Source organism: Oncorhynchus kisutch, linkage group LG13 (genome assembly GCF_002021735.2).
Source record: "Oncorhynchus kisutch isolate 150728-3 linkage group LG13, Okis_V2, whole genome shotgun sequence".
In the NCBI taxonomy this organism is placed as follows: domain Eukaryota; kingdom Metazoa; phylum Chordata; class Actinopteri; order Salmoniformes; family Salmonidae; genus Oncorhynchus; species Oncorhynchus kisutch.
The window spans coordinates 35,733,020-35,750,650 of record NC_034186.2 but is presented as its reverse complement, the minus strand read 5'-3'; the positions used below and the strand labels follow the sequence as shown (position 1 = coordinate 35,750,650).

General features: G+C 45.9%; 1 protein-coding gene across 4 annotated transcripts in view; it reads right to left on the bottom strand.

The window, feature by feature from the left end:
* Positions 1-140: 140 nt before the first annotated feature.
* LOC109902511 (histone-lysine N-methyltransferase, H3 lysine-79 specific) overlaps positions 141-17,631 on the bottom strand; it is a 30,134-nt gene continuing 12,643 nt past the window's right edge. For 3 of the 4 annotated variants that reach the window (XM_031786123.1, XM_031786124.1, XM_031786125.1), the window contains 19 exons: positions 15,930-16,036; positions 15,029-15,070; positions 14,769-14,855; positions 14,445-14,667; positions 14,184-14,297; positions 13,992-14,083; positions 13,594-13,695; positions 13,345-13,482; positions 13,086-13,211; positions 12,499-12,914; positions 11,114-11,219; positions 10,862-11,011; positions 10,465-10,507; positions 9,809-10,368; positions 8,580-8,782; positions 8,409-8,482; positions 7,616-8,281; positions 6,183-6,888; positions 141-4,245 (listed from right to left, as the gene is read on the bottom strand). In XM_031786123.1, coding sequence (XP_031641983.1) covers positions 6,326-6,888; positions 7,616-8,281; positions 8,409-8,482; positions 8,580-8,782; positions 9,809-10,368; positions 10,465-10,507; positions 10,862-11,011; positions 11,114-11,219; positions 12,499-12,914; positions 13,086-13,211; positions 13,345-13,482; positions 13,594-13,695; positions 13,992-14,083; positions 14,184-14,297; positions 14,445-14,667; positions 14,769-14,855; positions 15,029-15,070; positions 15,930-16,036 — 3,812 coding nt within the window. In that variant the 3' untranslated portion in view covers positions 141-4,245; positions 6,183-6,325. The remainder of the gene's footprint in view (positions 4,246-6,182; positions 6,889-7,615; positions 8,282-8,408; positions 8,483-8,579; positions 8,783-9,808; positions 10,369-10,464; positions 10,508-10,861; positions 11,012-11,113; positions 11,220-12,498; positions 12,915-13,085; positions 13,212-13,344; positions 13,483-13,593; positions 13,696-13,991; positions 14,084-14,183; positions 14,298-14,444; positions 14,668-14,768; positions 14,856-15,028; positions 15,071-15,929; positions 16,037-17,631) is intronic. The other variant, XM_020498916.2, reaches the window with a different exon arrangement.

Below are 17,631 nucleotides of genomic sequence, written 5' to 3'. Positions count from 1 at the left end.
ATAGTCTGAATCCTTCACTGAAAACAAGCTAAAATATCATGCACCATATACAAATCCTACAATTTTCTGAATAAAAAGCATGAATAAAATCACCTTTTCAACATGCAGAATATCACCAATAAGCAGAGATGGAAATTAAATACTTTAAGAAACCATTTTATTAATAATTATCATAAAAAGGCAAATAAACAAAAGCAAATTTCAATTTGTCATTACACATCTAAGATAATAGCACCAACACCAGACAAGAGTTCCCATGACAGCCCAAGGCGTTTTGAAACGCGTTTGCTGTTATTGCACCTCATACCTGCCCTTAGTTCTACTGATCCACATAGAGTTCAAATTCAGTCCAACTACACAGCGTTCTCCCTATGTAGGGATCACAACACTTACAAAAAAAAAAAAGGACATGAATTCCTTTTCAGAGAGAAGGAGTGAGACGAGGCATTTGTGAGAGCGTAAGAAGAGGATTTTCCACGACATTGTCAGACCAGTCGAACACAAAGCTGCAATCTTTTGCTGGAGTGGCTGGATGTGTGTGACAGTGAGAAATTGAGGAGACAAACACATCTTCGAGGAAGTTTGTCAACTCCAAGCACCAATATGATTTTTCAAGTTACATCAAAATATAAGAGAGGTCCCTGGTCCCGAGTTAGGGAAAGAGATAATGAAGTCACAGTTTATAGATAAGTGTGACGTATACAGTAGTGTTATATCGTTTCAAGATATCTGCTATGTTCCTGAGTGAGACCTTTGGCAGGATTCAGAGTCTTGTTATGTGAAACAGTCTTAATTGTAAAGTTTTATAGAGCAGAATACTGCACTACGGTATTAAATATGTATCCAAATTTGCCAGAGATCATGTGTACTTCTTTAGGGGACATATTTAAAATGGGGTACGTCGAAGTAACAATATTCACTACACAATATTATTCTCTCTCCCACACACATTGCCACTCCAGCCAACTAGGAAGTATATTTTCAGACGGGACATTAATAATAAGTCAACAAGCGAGCTTGTGTTGAATTTTATTAAACCTTTTCCCTCCTCTAGCACAACAGGAGAGGAAGTGTATTAATCAGTAGCTGCATTTTCCTTGTTTTAAGTGTAGGAGAGCACCGTACTGTCTGTCTAAGAGTATTCCAATTTGATCTGAATCTTATGTCATAATAAAAGCATAATTGATACCAACTGCAATTATATCAAACAAAAAAAATCATGAAAACATCAACAATAACAGTAATTACAAAAGACCTGTCAGTGCTGATAACAGGGGACTAGCTTCTCTGGTCATGACCGACATGAGCAAATCATTGTCCTCATTCCTGATTGCAAAGCACTGTTGTCTACTGGACAACATTGTGACTATAAAGCTGTGATGTCTTATTTCTCCTCAAAGATACAGATGAAACAAACAAAACAATGAAGATAAATTAATATCCTGCTTCACATCCTCAATTAGTAAGGACTGGCAAATGACAATCAGATCAAAATGGAGCCTGGTTGTTGCAAACCCACGTAACGCATACTAGTTATTCTACTAACAGTTATATTGGAACAATTAACTTGTAATTACAACAGATGTATTATGCTCATACTATGGGAAGGAGGTGGCTTTAAGACATACCCCAGGACAGGCAGAATTGAAAGATGAGTTTTGGCTTTTGAATGCACCCAGAACCTTATCTGAAATCAGTTTGTATGGTTGAAACAGCACCTTTTCTAGTTTAAAATATATATATTTACAATGACTGAAAGGCATGTTGTTTCACAGAGTAGAAGTTTCTCTTTAAAAAGCATGAAGTAAATCAATCCAGAACAAATCAAGACAGTCTAGTTGCAGCACAAATCTCTCCCTCTGTATGTGTTAACCACATAATAGTACAAGCATAGAGTTTCCCTGTGTATATCAGAGGAGACGGTGCCATGTGACTGGCATGCCCTCGTTGACACTGAACAGTCATGGTGTTTCACTCACTCTATTAAGGCCCTGATTTAAATAACTCCGCACTGCTGTTTCCCTTGGGTCCAAGCCCAACCTGTTTGACAGGCTTGTAGATGTGGGTCACACATCAGCACCAAATGAAAAAACAACAACATACAAATATAATACCCCAAAACCAATCTAGGCATTTCTTATTCACCTACACACCATTCTTAACACAAACGTATCTGTACAAAACACAGCGTCACATGCATTTACAAATAGTCCTGAACAATTTGCAAGTTTCTGAAAGCAAAAGGGTGTTTCGCAGTATGCCAAAAAATACTGTGAAAAATCACATCTAATGAGAGCGTTACCTGTTTTCATAACTCTGAGTCAGCCGTAGGTTGAAGATAGCTTTATCAAATCGTGCAGTGTCTACAGTTGTACGCTAGGCTTAAAACAATTCAATTGGATAATTGCATTTTAAATACGAGAAAGAATGCCAGAAAATAGCATTTAAAATGTCCCTGTGGACAAGCACCAAGTATTGACAGTTATTGATGTTCTTAATATTGTATAAATAATATTAGGCACAGTCCAGAGTTATACAGATTGTAGCACCAATGTTTTCAGACTGTGAGTCAAGTACACACTTAAACCTAATGCATTCTACACTGTTACACATGTTTCAGGAAAACAAAAACACAACTTTACAAAATGGAGAAACTTGACAGCATAAATATAATCATCTAAATTATACACAATTATACAGTCAGAGAATGTCTCTTATTCACAGTACAATACTGTTTACAAAAATGAAATAGAAAATCCAATCAAAAGCTGTGAAAATGTCCCAGTAGTTTTGTTAGTCATGCATTTCCCAGTGTGTGAGCGGTGTTTGTATATCAGTGTGTGCAGGTTGAAGTGGCTGCAGAAAGCGCCACTACAGTGTTAGTGGACAAAAGGTGACACGTACAGACAGCATTTCTACCCTGTGAACTCAGTGAGATATGACTCCAGAGACTTGCCTGAATACAACACAAACATTTGAGTCCCAAAATTACACCTGCATTTTCATCATATCAGTGTTTCGGCAGGGATATAAAAACATAACAAAGAAGCTAAGATTAAGAGTAGTTGAGATTCCAACTTGTGAAGAATGCACATTGCGTTGCGGGTCCCTACGCCCATAGCACTCCAGCTGGCTCTATAAGTAGTGATTATAAACGGACTGTCTCAGTAACTGAATCCTGTTTCCGCTTTCTATCCTCCAGTCCTTCTGCTGTTCACATCATGCATGTGTTGATGCACAGCTCAGCCGGCAGCACTTAAGTGAATGAGAACCTCTGGGCCGACCATTTCATGTCCAGACACGAATGTTATTCACATAAATGATCCTTTGACTTGACACGGACCATAACTACACCAATATAACTAAGAACCTTTTACTCTGGGCTGACGGCTGACTATAGTGCTGTCCCCGCTTCAGGGACTTTGTCACAGGGTACACAGATATGTTACCCAGTGCATTTGAACAAACAGCTTCCCCCTGTTTTATACTTAGCCAAAAGCTAAATGTGTTCAAATTATATTTCATTCACTGAACAAATGATCAGGGTTCAAGGTTAGATAGCAGGGTGCTAGAGATGCAGTGAGGCACAGCTGCATGGTCCCTAGTCCTGATCAGAGCTGGGTTAGACTGGTCTAGCGTGTGTGTGATGGTGTGCGTGGAGGGTGAGGTCTAACATAGAGAGTGCTGTCTACTAGGATGACAAACCCACACTGTACACACTGTCTGCCTTTACTAATATAACGGCACCAGTGATATGTAAAACTACACTGCTGACTGACTTCTTCTGTAGTCAAATGTGTGAATTGAGTCTTTAACAAATAACCATGTATATTTAGTAAGTCTTATTAGCACCACGTTACATGGTGACAGTGATGTACCTTTACAAGTTACTGCCATGGAAACAGTGCGTTTCATGTGTCACTATGATGTTAAGAGTAGGCAGCATACCAATTCATTAAGGATGGGATGAACACAACCCAGTGATTACTATCAGCCTCAACCCACAACACAAACACCCCTGTGACCGCTCAACTCTGCTCAGGACGCCATGCTGCGAGTATGTGTCAGCGTGAGTTGCCGAAGCAGTGTGTGTATGTGTGCTCAGCTGTGTGTGTGTGTGTGTGAGTCCCAGTACAGTGGCGGTTTAGCAGGCTTAGGAGCACGAGTGAGATAGTATTTTCCATTGGTCCACACCTGTCCATTTGCATAGGTTACGTTGGGTTGAGGTAGATATTCTTCAGTTACCTGCCAGGCAGAGGAAAGAGCCAGGGTCAAAACCAAATGCTGGCAATTAGCATATACAGTGCCTTGCGAAAGTATTCGGCCCCCTTGAACTTTGCGACCTTTTGCCACATTTCAGGCTTCAAACATAAAGATTTAAAACTGTATTTTTTTGTGAAGAATCAACAACAAGTGGGACACAATCATGAAGTGGAACGACATTTATTGGATATTTCAAACTTTTTTAACAAATCAAAAACTGAAAAATTGGGCGTGCAAAATTATTCAGCCCCTTTACTTTCAGTGCAGCAAACTCTCTCCAGAAGTTCAGTGAGGATCTCTGAATGATCCAATGTTGACCTAAATGACTAATGATGATAAATACAATCCACCTGTGTGTAATCAAGTCTCCGTATAAATGCACCTGCACTGTGATAGTCTCAGAGGTCCGTTAAAAGCGCAGAGAGCATCATGAAGAACAAGGAACACACCAGGCAGGTCCGAGATACTGTTGTGAAGAAGTTTAAAGCCGGATTTGGATACAAAAAGATTTCCCTTTAAACATCCCAAGGAGCACTGTGCAAGCGATAATATTGAAATGGAAGGAGTATCAGACCACTGCAAATCTACCAAGACCTGGCCGTCCCTCTAAACTTTCAGCTCATACAAGGAGAAGACTGATCAGAGATGCAGCCAAGAGGCCCATGATCACTCTGGATGAACTGCAGAGATCTACAGCTGAGGTGGGAGACTCTGTCCATAGGACAACAATAAGTCATATATTGCACAAATCTGGCCTTTATGGAAGAGTGGCAAGAAGAAAGCCATTTCTTAAAGATATCCATAAAAAGTGTCATTTAAAGTTTGCCACAAGCCACCTGGGAGACACACCAAACATGTGGAACAAGGTGCTCTGGTCAGATGAAACCAAAGTTGAACTTTTTGGCAACAATGCAAAACGTTATGTTTGGCGTAAAAGCAACACAGCACATCACCCTGAACACACCATCCCCACTGTCAAACATGGTGGTGGCAGCATCATGGTTTGGGCCTGCTTTTCTTCAGCAGGGACAGGGAAGATGGTTAAAATTGATGGGAAGATGGATGGAGCCAAATACAGGACCATTCTGGAAGAAAACCTGATGGAGTCTGCAAAAGACCTGAGACTGGGACGGAGATTTGTCTTCCAACAAGACAATGATCCAAAACATAAAGCAAAATCTACAATGGAATGGTTCAAAAATAAACATATCCAGGTGTTAGAATGGCCAAGTCAAAGTCCAGACCTGAATCCAATCGAGAATCTGTGGAAAGAACTGAAAACTGCTGTTCACAAATGCTCTCCATCTAACCTCACTGAGCTCGAGCTGTTTTGCAAGGAGGAATGGGAAAAAAATTCAGTCTCTCGATGTGCAAAACTGATAGAGACATACCCCAAGCGACTTACAGCTGTAATCGCAGCAAAAGGTGGCGCTACAAAGTATTAACTTAAGGGGGCTGAATAATTTTGCACGCCCAATTTTTCAGTTTTTGATTTGTTAAAAAAGTTTGAGAGACTGAATATCGAGAGACTGAATATCCAATAAATGTCGTTCCACTTCAGGATTGTGTCCCACTTGTTGTTGATTCTTCACAAAAAAATACAGTTTTGTATATTTATGTTTGAAGCCTGAAATGTGGCAAAAGGTCGCAAAGTTCAAGGGGGCCGAATACTTTCGCAAGGCACTGTATAAAAGCAGGACAGGAGACTACTCCTGAAGAGTGGATTTGTCAGAGTTAAAAAGCACAAAAAATAAATGTTTAGATTATAACAGGTATTGTTATGATTTATTCACAAACCTACAATAATGATAAATGCCATTTAGCAGACGCTTTTATCCAAAGCTACGTTTAGCCAAAGCGTCATGCATCATACATTCTTCGTATGGGTGGCCCCAGCGGGAAAGAGGAGTATAACTCACCTTGTTAGAACTGAATAGCAGCTTTGGAAGCACAGGAAAACCAGGTTGTCTGTGTGTCTCTCCCTACCAGTCTCTTCCTCTTATCCCTCTGATTGACTCACACCCCCCCTACCACATCCCCCACCCACCCCTCACCCTATGCCCTATCTAGGCCGGGAGCCAGGGTGCTGAGAGGACGATGTGTAGGAAGCAGGCAAGCCCAGAGTCCTCCACATGCTGACCCCACCTCCTGAGCTACTGGCCTGGGTTGGAGGGGGCAGATGAGGGGGGTAGTGCACTGTTAAGCTACGAGAGGAAGGTGAAGAAGAGGGGGAGACAGAAGCAGAGGAGGAGGAGACCGAGAGAGAGGAGGACTGTACTCTCTGTTGCTGGAGAGAAGAGGGGAAGGCCTCAGAGCGAGACGAGGGACTGGGGTCAGAGGACGAGACTGAGGAGGAGGAGACATTGAGATATGGTGGTGGAGGGGGCAGGGAGAGCGTGGGGGGTGGAGGGGTGTGCAGCACTGTTTGGGTGCGGCTGTGCTGGAAATGGGAGAGGGGGAGGGAGGAGGATACAGAGGCCAGGAAGGAGGAGCCTGACTGGGGGGCAGGATGTTGGTGCTGCTGGGAGGAGGAGAGACTGAGCAGAGAGCTGAGGCCTCCTGAGGCTGGCAGCGCAGCCCCAAACTGATGGGAGGACACTGAGGGCACCACGTGGTGAAACATGCCTGTGGATTAAACAGCGAGAGACGGAGAGATGGGGGAGGACACAGAGAGAGAGACACTCAGCCAGGATTTGTATAGCGCCAAGCGAGTCTTACAGACAGGCACACAGAAAGCAGACAGAGACATGTGGTGAAACATGCCTGTGGATAAAAGGGTTGTCTGAATCAGCTGTTATAGACCAAAGGCTGTTCCTCTGAAATTAACTAAATGTTTTGTGCAAATAGTGAAACGTCTCTGAATTACACACACATGACCAGCAGCATTAACACCAACACCCAAAGAAAATGCAGATCAAGTTCCTTTAATTAATTACTAAATCACTGTAATTTGTAAATACTTCAGAGTATTACAGTATAGCTAACCAACACAGACAATTGTAGGCTATATCACAGTATACAGATTGAAGGGCATTACCCATGCCCGTGGCCAAGTATATCATTCTTAAGATCTGCTCTCTTCAAAATGTTAGGCATTTTCCAAGGGTGTCCAACTCAGCATCTGTTCAGCCAGTCCATGGCAAAGCAAAGCAGCAAGGGCGTTCAGACAGGCAGCAGGACAGGGCTCCCACTTACCTGTGTCCATCAGTAGGCCTCTCCGATTGACTTCCTCTGTACCACTGTCTAACACACCCAATCTGAGGACTCTGATCTCAGTCTACCCCAAACCATACCCAATAGTGCTGCTGAATGGAAGGAGACTGGTTAGAGTGGGTGTGTCAGTGGGCCTCACCTGCCAGCCCAGCGCTGGAGAAGCTCCCCAGGGAAGAGTGTCCATTGACCAGGCGCGGGGCCCCGCTCACAGAGGTTCCGGACGTCTGGGTTCCGAACAGGGACTGGAGGACAGAGGCGCCCCCAAGGGGGAACTGGGCCCCCAGGTAATGTCCCACAGAGGCCCCTGAGGCTGAAGATGCAGGGCTGCCCCCTACCTTGCCGCTCAGGATACCCCCGCTGACGGCTGCAGAGATGAAGAGATTCTGGCTGTTGCCCATGCTGCTGGATGTCTTCAGCTCCCACTCACCCCGGGGCTTCTGTTTGGGCATGGCCTGCCTCTCAGAGCTGCTTCCTCCCTGGGCCCCTGCCCCCGGCCGGCCCCCAGACTCCTGGCTAAGGAAGGGGTTAAGGGGGATGTCCTGAAACCCTGAGGGCTCGCCCCCGGCCCCCTCGCACCCCCTCCTCTGCTGCTGCGGTTTGTGATCAGAGTCTGAGTCCGTACCCAGGCCCCGCGGCTCTCTCCCTGTGCCAAAGGGGGAGCCCCCCTGCCTCACCTCGGACAGGGGCTGCTTGAGGTCGGAGATGGGGGAGAAGGTGGATTTCCACTTGCTGTTGGATGAGGAGGAAGATGAAGAGGAGACCTCACTTCCTGTGCTGTTACTGCTGCTGCCTCCTGACTTCCTTGCTGTTAACCCAATAGAGAATTTTATTTTATTTTAAAAAGAGCACAAGAAAAAGCACAGTAGATAGCTGACAGTGATATCATGTTAATTATGCAGGCTTCAGCAGTCACATTTTGGGACGTTCCTTACCGCGCTCCCTGTCCCCTGGTCTGCCTGGTCCATCTCTGCTCTCCAAGGAAATAGTGGCAATCTTCCTTTCAATTCTAAAACAAGAAAAATTCAAGAAAATCCAACTTCAAAACGTACTGTTCTGTAGAAATGAGCCCAACCACAAGTTTTTTGCTTCACCGCTTACTATACCTTGAGCTGGAGCTGTCCGCGGGGTAGCCAGAGTCGTCATCAGAGCTGGGTGCGGAGGAGTAGCATCCTGAGCCATTCATCTCCAGAGGGCGTTCTCGCTTCAATACAGGGGGCTGGTCCATGTCTGGACCACAGGGGCTACATCCAGACTGCTCCGGGGAAGAGATGGCAGCGATCTCCAGAGGCTGGTTAATGTTGTTCACCTGACACGACAAACACAGAAAACAGGGTTAGCCCTTTCCCCCCCCACCTTTATTTAACCAGGTAGGCTAGTTGAGAACAAGTTCTCATTTAACTGCGCCCTGGACAAGATAAAGCAAAGCAGTGTGACACAGACAACAACACAGAGTTACACATGGAGTAAACAATAAACAAGCCAATAACACAAACAAGTCAATGACACAGTAGGAAAAAAAGAAAGTCTATATACACTGTGTGCAAAAGGCATGAGGAGGTAGGAAATAAATAGGCCATAGGAGCGAATAATTACAATTTAGCAGATTAACACTGGAGTGATAAATGAGCCCTAGCCCAGGGTTTCCCAAACTCGGTCCTCGGGACACAAGTGTGGCACGTTTTGGTTTTTGCCCTAACACTACACAGCTGATTCAAATAACCAACTAATCATCAATCTTTGATCATTTGAATCAGCTGTGTGTTAAGGCAAAAAAAACTAAATGCGCCCCCATTCAAGTCCCAAGGACCAAGTTCGGGAAACCCTGCCCTAACCCTAAAGCTACAATATGTAACTTTTTGGTCGACCTGACAAAATTCACAAAGAAATAGATCTGTCATTCTCAAAGAAAACAAGTCTAAGAAGCGGTAGATCTGTTATATGTGCACAACCTCTATGCTTCCCTTTTTAAGTTTTGTTTTTGCATCTTACTTTCGGTTTTGTACACCAGCTTCAAAAAGCTGAAAAACATTTTTGGTTATGGAAAAGATACTTCACAGTGGTTTGGATGGTACATTATTTTCTACTCTATACTTCCTTGTTTTGTCACAAACTGAAATGAGGCGAACTTAGAATTTTAGAAACCAAGAATTGGTGGAGAGATTTGTACATTGTGCATCTTTAGCCTACAGTTAAAATATGTATTCAGTAGGGCCTAGATATTAAGGAATCAAACAACTCTTGTAGCAAGTACTGCACTGCAACCAAACTAGCCATTGAAGCTGTGTACCACGTTTTAAAGAACAGGGAAGAACCTGAATGTAGCTTGACTCACCATGGAGTTGATGTTGAGTGGGGATCCTGAAGGGTGATTGGTGGAGCTGAGCCCAGGAAAGGACTTCCTCTTTGGGGAGCCACTGGCAGGTTGAGCCCCCGTTGAGCTTCGCTTCCTCCTCCCACGCTTGCGTTCCTCCTGAGACCCATGGCCGTGAGAGTTTGTGTGTTGGGAGCCCGGCGAGTGGTGGTGGTTGTTGTGGTTACTGTGGCTACCTAGGTGATGCTGGCTCTGTCTGGCCGAGCCGAGGCGGAGGCGAGAAGCGGCGCCCCCAGAGGAGGAGGAAGACGATGAAGAGGAAGAAGAGAAGAACATGCGGCGTCTGGACTCGCTGTCCTGGGGCTCAGAGTCAGACTCGCCCTGGCGCTCGGCTCTGTCCTCAGGGAGGATTCTGGGGGTGCCGTCGGCATACTGGAGGACCCCTCCGGTGCTGAGGGGGGGGCTGTGGCCTTGTGTTGGTCCCATTGGAGGGGCACCATGAGGGGGAGGGGAGGGGGCAGCCCCGTCCTGTTCCTCAGAGTGAGAGCCTCCGTTCATCAGCCCTAAGCTAGAGGAGTACCCTGAAGGACAGAGGGGGTTGGACACTGGTCAGTCATGATATGTCTCAACACATGCAGGATTCAATGGATGATAAGAGTGTATTTGGGACTGCTTACCGTTGGTCTGGCCTGTCTGGGACACAGGACTCGGTGTGCTCCTCTACAAAAACAAACACGGAGCGCTTGAATCAACACAGTGGTTTATTACAGCAAACAGGACGTTACTACCCAGTCGGAAAGCTACCTGTAGCCCTGCCATTCTCTAAGCCAGTGGTTCCCAAAGTCATTCGGCCTTTCAACTTACTTTGGAAAGTTGTAATCGTAGAATGCACAAGGTGCAACTTCGAAATTGGATAGTGAATCAACAGTTTCACTCGTGTCATGTCAGTCATTGCAGACCTTCGTGAGGTACAGTATTTATAACTTGTCAGAAATATCCAGATGAACTGTCCAGAGTGAAAAAGTTTGGGAACCACTGCTCTAAGCCAGAGTTATAGGAGTCATATGTACCCACCAGTCTCTCTGCTCGGCTGGGCAGCACCACACTGGCCAGGGGGATGCTAACGGGGAGTTTGCTGGGGTGCACTGTGCTGAGGGGGATACTGATGGGCAGGCTGGTGATGGCTTCACCCGGACCCCCTGCTGGACTCTTCTCCTTACCCCCCTGGACATCACACACACACACACACACACAGAGTACATATTGTGTGTGAGTCAACAGGGTAGGCTGTGTGTCAGTGTGTGGACAGAGAGGACAGACAGTTACCCTCTCAGCACTCCTGAGTATGTTGTTCTGCTGACTGTCTGATGAGTTGGGAGACAGGCAGCTCAGTTTAGCGCCTAGTGGAGAGGTGATGGCGCCCATATCCCCCCTGCAGGAGTAGAAAAACAGTCAGGAATACTGTCCTCAACAAACATGGAACACATCTCCATGTTTTCAGGACAATCTACTATGTCAGTCTGTTGATAACTAACCTGAGACTAGAGTCCTGCATCGGGTCGGATACCCACGGTTCCTCGCGGTTGATCCGAAAAAAAGAAAAAAAAATCTGCTGGCGGGTGGAATGAAAACATTCTTTCAACCAGCGGGTCGGCTCGCGGTTCAGAACAATTATATTGCGTTTAACGTTTTAAAACAAGATAATACTTTTTTGGAGCTTGTTCTGTTAAATTGTGTCTGGTGAATTCAATTAGGCTATGTGAGTGGTGAGGCAGACACAGCCTAGGCTACCAGCCATGCAGCGAGAGAGTGGAGCAGGAACTGTCCATTTGTTGTGTGGTGCTGAAACGTTCCTAATTTGTCCACGTGCAGAGAGCTTATGTTCCCTTCTGCCACACAACGATACATTGGCAAGTTTATTTTCCCGGACTCCTAGCTCACGGGAAAATGGTTAACGTAACAGGAGAAATAAAAAGGTTATGATGAATACACCATCGTGGAAACAGGTGCTGCACGAGTGAAATCCTCGGTTTTGGAAGGCTTTTGGAGTCATTGTGGACAAAGAGGACAACAACCCAGTAGATGGATGCACAGCCTGCAAATGTGCAAGCAGGTGTTTGTTAACAATAATTCAGTTAATTGTCAGTTAATTATTACATAAATTCAGGCTTTCGTGCATTTAGACCATACGCAGGAAATTTTACACCTGTGCGGCTGGTAATAGTTTGAGTTGCCAATAGCCTACTAAATAAATGTAGCCTATTTGATTCTGGGAAATATTCACTTAAGTTTCAATTCAACTACTTGATTATGGAAACAATACTTAATGTAAAGGTGTTGTTTTGTTGTGTTGGCTATAGACTTACATTAGATAAGGAATAAGGAGGTTACTTAGAAAGCTCTTTTTCAAAGCGATTTGAGTTGTCAATGTGCCGCATCGCATTGTGCATAGTTTCCTTTTATAAACATTTTTAATAGACATAAATAGAGACAAACGAATTCATGCAGGGAATGGGAATTGTCTACAACTCTGTTAGTTGTCGATGTTATTTTGGCGGGTCACGGATCGCTTCTCGGAACAATTCTACGCGGATGGGTCAGGTTGCGGAGAAAAATCTGTCCTGATGTCGGATATCGGGTGAGGCTCCGAATTGATGTGGCCAGCGCGGGGCGGGTGCGGCTCCAAAAAACGGACCCGTGCAGGACTCTACCTGAGACCAGTGAAGCCCAAGCCTCTGAAGTGTGCAGTACTAGAGTCCTGGTTCAGGTGTCTGCGCAGGGCGATCTTGGCTGGGGAGAAGCGGGTGTAGTCAGGGAGGGGGTGACCCAGCTGCCTGTGCCGGGCGTCCGGGGTGGGGGGCACAATCTCGTGGTCAGGCGAGATGGGCAGGTAGCGGGAGAGGAGCTCTCCCTTGGTGGCCCTCCTGTCGAAGCAGGGCGAGGTGGTGTTGTTGATGGACAGTTCGGGGCTGAGGCCGGCCACGACCAGGCTCAGTTTGGGGGTGTCGTGGTCCAGGGTAGGGCGAGGGAGGCCCTTACGGTAAGGGGAATCCTCACAGGGACTGTAGGACTTGAGCTGGAGCAGCTCCTGTTGTCTCTGACTCTTCTCCAGCTCCACGATGCTGATCTGAGAACCAACACCAGGGGGAGCCGTTACACAAGGTAAAGGAATAGGAACATCACTTTGCTAACAAAAACTATGCTTCACAACAACAGTAGATGACCGATTCCTCCACTATTTCTAAGTTTGTCGGTAGAGATAGGTGGAATAGAGAGGAAGGGGCACAGAGGTGTGTACCTGTAGCTCGAGACAGTGCCGCTGTTTTTCGGAGATCTGTCTGCGTAGGGCCTGCTTCTCCTTCAGCAGGCTCTCAAGACACAGAGAGCTCCAGTCCAGCTTCAGCTCTTCACACCGAGACTTCAACTGAAACAGACCGTTATAGTTAGTGAGTTACAAGTCTCTGGCTATATGTCTGACAGAATGCCCAACACGCAGATCAACCCCAATGTGAAAAGGGCCAGAGAGATGACACCCAGGATTACTGAGGTTGTCTCACCAGGAGCAGGCTGTGGTCCCTCAGCTCGATCATGTCTCTCTCCAGCTGCTTGGTCTGCTCCTTCAGCTGATGGTTGTGGGCTGAGATCTCCTTCTGGGCCTGCAGCAGGTCCTCCACAGTTAGGGCCTTCACTCCCAGCTGTGGGGAACACAAAGACAGGGTGAGATGTTTGGCGATCGAGTACTCTCCCAACATTGGCTTCTCATTACCAGCTGGTTTCATTTGACATTCACCACGTTATCTGCCTACCTCATCCAGTTTGGTGTGGAAGAGGCCTTTGATCTTCTCTTTGTGGGTCTGACACACAGTCTGCAGCTGCTCCGCCTGCCCAGAGAGCTCTCTGTGTTTTAGCTGCAGAGGTGGAGGAGAGATGGAGGAAGAGGGAAGGAAGAGGGAAGGAAGAACAAAAGAGAAAAGGGAAAGGTTTAGAGGTTGAGACTAAAGCAGAGGCAACATTCCCAGGGGGTTAGTCTCCTTCAACATGACTGATAAAGGGAGGGTTGAGAGTTGAAGTATGAGCCTGAGGGAGTGAATCTGAATGCAGTAATTTAATTTATGATATTATCTATTACTCTTTAACGAGGTGGCGATACTGTTGTCACATGGATTATTCGCATTGGATTGAGTGATTTGGACATTCTATTTACCTTCTCCTGCTCCAGGACTTGCTGCAGGTGATTGTGGTACTGAGGTGTCTTCATGTAGGTCATGAACTGGAGGTACTGGACTTTAATGTTGTCTGTGGGGGGAGAGACAGAGAGGACTGGCCTTCAGCTCTGCTGGCTGTGACTAATAGACAGGTCTGTAAGGAAGGGTGGGGTCAGGGTAGCGAGGCTCACCTAGAAGCTGTTGTAGGCCAGGAGGAGTGGGGCCCAGCAGCAGTTGCCCAGACGCATAGTGCTGAACTTTGGGAGGTAGCTGGTAGAGGGGACTTTGAGGTGACCTGTATGCATCTGTAGAAACAACAAGGAAAGTCAACTAAACAAACATGGACCAAAATGAAGAGTTTAAGGCTAAATAAACAGAAATGCACAAGGGTATATGGACTCAGCCCTGGGTAGGAGTGTGTGTGTGTGTGTGAGAGTGAGCAGGTGGCTCACCCTGAGGGGGTGCTGCAGAGATGGTCTTGGCGTGCAGCAGCTCCAGGGCACTCTGGCTCTTCTTGCTCTTGCGTTCGGCTGCAGTCACGGCAGCCTTCTTGGGACGCCCGCGCTTCCGAGCGCTCAGCTTGCGGCCTTTGCTGAGGAGTTTGGCGCGGCGGGGTTTGGGTGACGCCTTCACGACTGCCAATAGCCTCGGTTGCTCATCCTCCCCGCAGGAATCCTGAGACAGGGAGAGGCCAGCGTGAAAACAAACCAAAGAGTGGTGATCTCATCAGGAGAAGAACTGAGCATAGAGACGTGAAATACGATAAAGGGACTTACCTTGTGCTCCTTTGCCTTGGTTGGGGTGGTGTTTTTACTGTCTTTACTATTCTTTTCTTGTCGACGCCTAGCTGCTTCTTGCTCCTCCTAAAAACACATAGGAACATCTTAGTGTTGTTTTACCATGTGAATAGTTCAGGAGGGCATATAAACTGGGTGCAACTGCAAAGACAAACCGGAAGTGACTAAGATTGTCATTACACATACTCTGTGGGCAACATAAAATAATACAGTGACCAAAGGAACAAAAAGAAGCTTACCCTGAGTTTAGGATTTTTGAGACTATGAAAATAGTTTTCAAGCTGAAAAAGAAAAGAAAGTATCAAGTACTGCACACAGAGGCGAAGACAGCAGAGGTCACACTCTCCCCTCTCTCTCTTTAGTGCAGTCACCTTGTGTGACACTATCCATAAGCCCTCCAACACGTGCATGTGAGTGGGGGGGATACAGAAACAATGCAGCGATGACCTCACCGTTTCCACTGCCTCAAGTGAATGGATACGTTCAAAACAGCCAGTCGTTTCACTTGCGCATTCAAGCACTGAGAACCGTCTCATTGCTCGAATGAGCAAGTGAAACAACTGGCTAAGTTTTTAAGCAGACTGTTACGGGCCGGTATAGACAAGTATCAAAACATATTCAAAACAGAGAGCATATTCTAGGTTATATTGGCAAAATATGCCCTCCACAACAGACAGGCAGAAAATGTTAGATTTTCTGCTTGCAGTTAGGCTAACTGTTTGCAAAAAATGTACTAAGTCTTGTTTTCAGTGTTTCTAAACAAGTCGAAAACACTCATGGTACAACATGTAGTAGGAATGCTGGTTGCTCCATCACCTGTCGTTGTACCACATCTCCTCTGTCCACTGCAGGGCTATACCAGCAGTTGCAGTTGTTTCCTGCAGGGATATGGCCGACTAAACATGTTCTGAGTACTGCTACCGTACGCATTGTCAGAAAATATCACGTGGGTTTGTTATTTACCATGGTATTTGATACACATACAGAATAAGGACAGATGAACTGATGGAGACCTTTGAAGCGTGGGCCATTCGTTCAGTTCAAGGTTACCCTTCTTTAAATGGAGCAACTGCCATTGCAACATTGTGTGTGGGACAGAGAAGACGTTTTGTGAGTATGAAAGAGGAGAGCAGGACTCACTATGGTGCGGTCTATTGTATGAAGGTAGTAGGAAACTGGCTTCCCTGTCCAGGACACTGAACCCCTCAACGGAGACAGCTCAACGACTCTCATTATTGTGCCAATGTCTTTAGGGAGAAACAAAGGAAATCAACAAAATGTTTTAGTTCATTGAAATACACACTAGGATATGTTGTCCAAGGGCCACCCACCAAAAAAAGATCTCAGAAAAGGTGTTGTGTCCCAGGTAGGAAGCGGAAATGCAAAATGTCAACATCATTTGGTAACAGTTTATTTGGACAGTCCATCTGTAGATTCTCTACATCTTCAGACTATCAGGAGCCTCTCCCGAGTTCCCAACAACTGGATGGTTTGGTTCTCATGGGAAATGGATCGAGACATTAACAAAGCCACACTCCATCTTAACTCTTCCATATTTACTGAATTGGTTGAACGGTGCAGAAGAGAACCTCCCCAGACAGTCTTTTCTTCTTATCGTCAAGACCAGTATGAAATGCAGCATGCAACAATTTCAACGATTGACTGAGTTACAGTTCATATAAGGAAATCAGTCAAATGAAATTAATTCATTAGGCCTTAATCAATGGATTTCACATGACTGGGAATACAGTTGGTCACAGATACCTCAACCTAAAAGGTATCAGAAAACCAGTCAGTATCTGGTGTGACCACCATTTGACTCATGCAGCGCGACAGAGTTGACCAGGCTGTTGATTGTGGCCTGTGGAATGTTGTCCAACTCCTATTCAATGGCTGTGAGAAGTTGCTCGATATGGGCGGGAACTGGAACACGCTGTCGTACACGTCGATTTGGAACATCCCAAACATGCTCAATGGGTGACATGTCTGGTCAGTACAGGCCATGAAAGAAGTGGGACATTTAGTACGGATCCTTGCGACATGGGGCCATGCATTATTATGCTGAAACATGAGGTGATGACGGCGGATGTTTGGCATGACAATGGGCATCAGGATCTTGTCACGGTATCTCTGTGCATTCAAATTTCCATCGATAAAACACATTTTTGTCCGTTGTCCGTAGCTTATTCCTGCCCATACCATAACCCCACTGCCACCATTGGGCACTTTGCTCACAACGTTGACATTAGTAAACTGCTCACCCACACGACACCATCACAATGAAACAGGGATTCATTGTGAAGAGCACACTTCTCCAGCGGCCATCGAAGGTGAGCATTTGCCAACTGAAGTCGTTTACCTCGCCTAACTGCAGTCAGGTCAAGACCCTGTTGAGGAAGACGAGCACGCAGATGAGCTTCCCCGAGACAGATTCTGACAATTTGTGCAGAAATTCTTTGGTTTTGCAAACCCAGTTTCATCCGCTGTCAGGGTGGCTGGTCTCAGACGATTCCGCAGGTGAACAAGCCAGATGTGGAGGTCCTGGGCTGGAGTGGTTACATATGGTCTGAGGTTGAGGCCGGCTGGACGTACTGCCAAACTCTAAAACAATGTTGTTTAATTAACATTAAATTATCTGGCAACAGCTGTGGTGGCCAGTCCTGCAGTCAGTACGCCAATTGCACACTCCCTGAAACCTTTAGATCTGTGGGTTGTGTGACAAAACTGCACATTTTAGAGTGGTCTTTTATTGTCCCCAGCACAAGGTGCACATGTGTAATAATCATCCGGTTTAATCAGCCTCACCTGTCAGGTAGGTAGATTATCTTGGCAAATGGCAAAT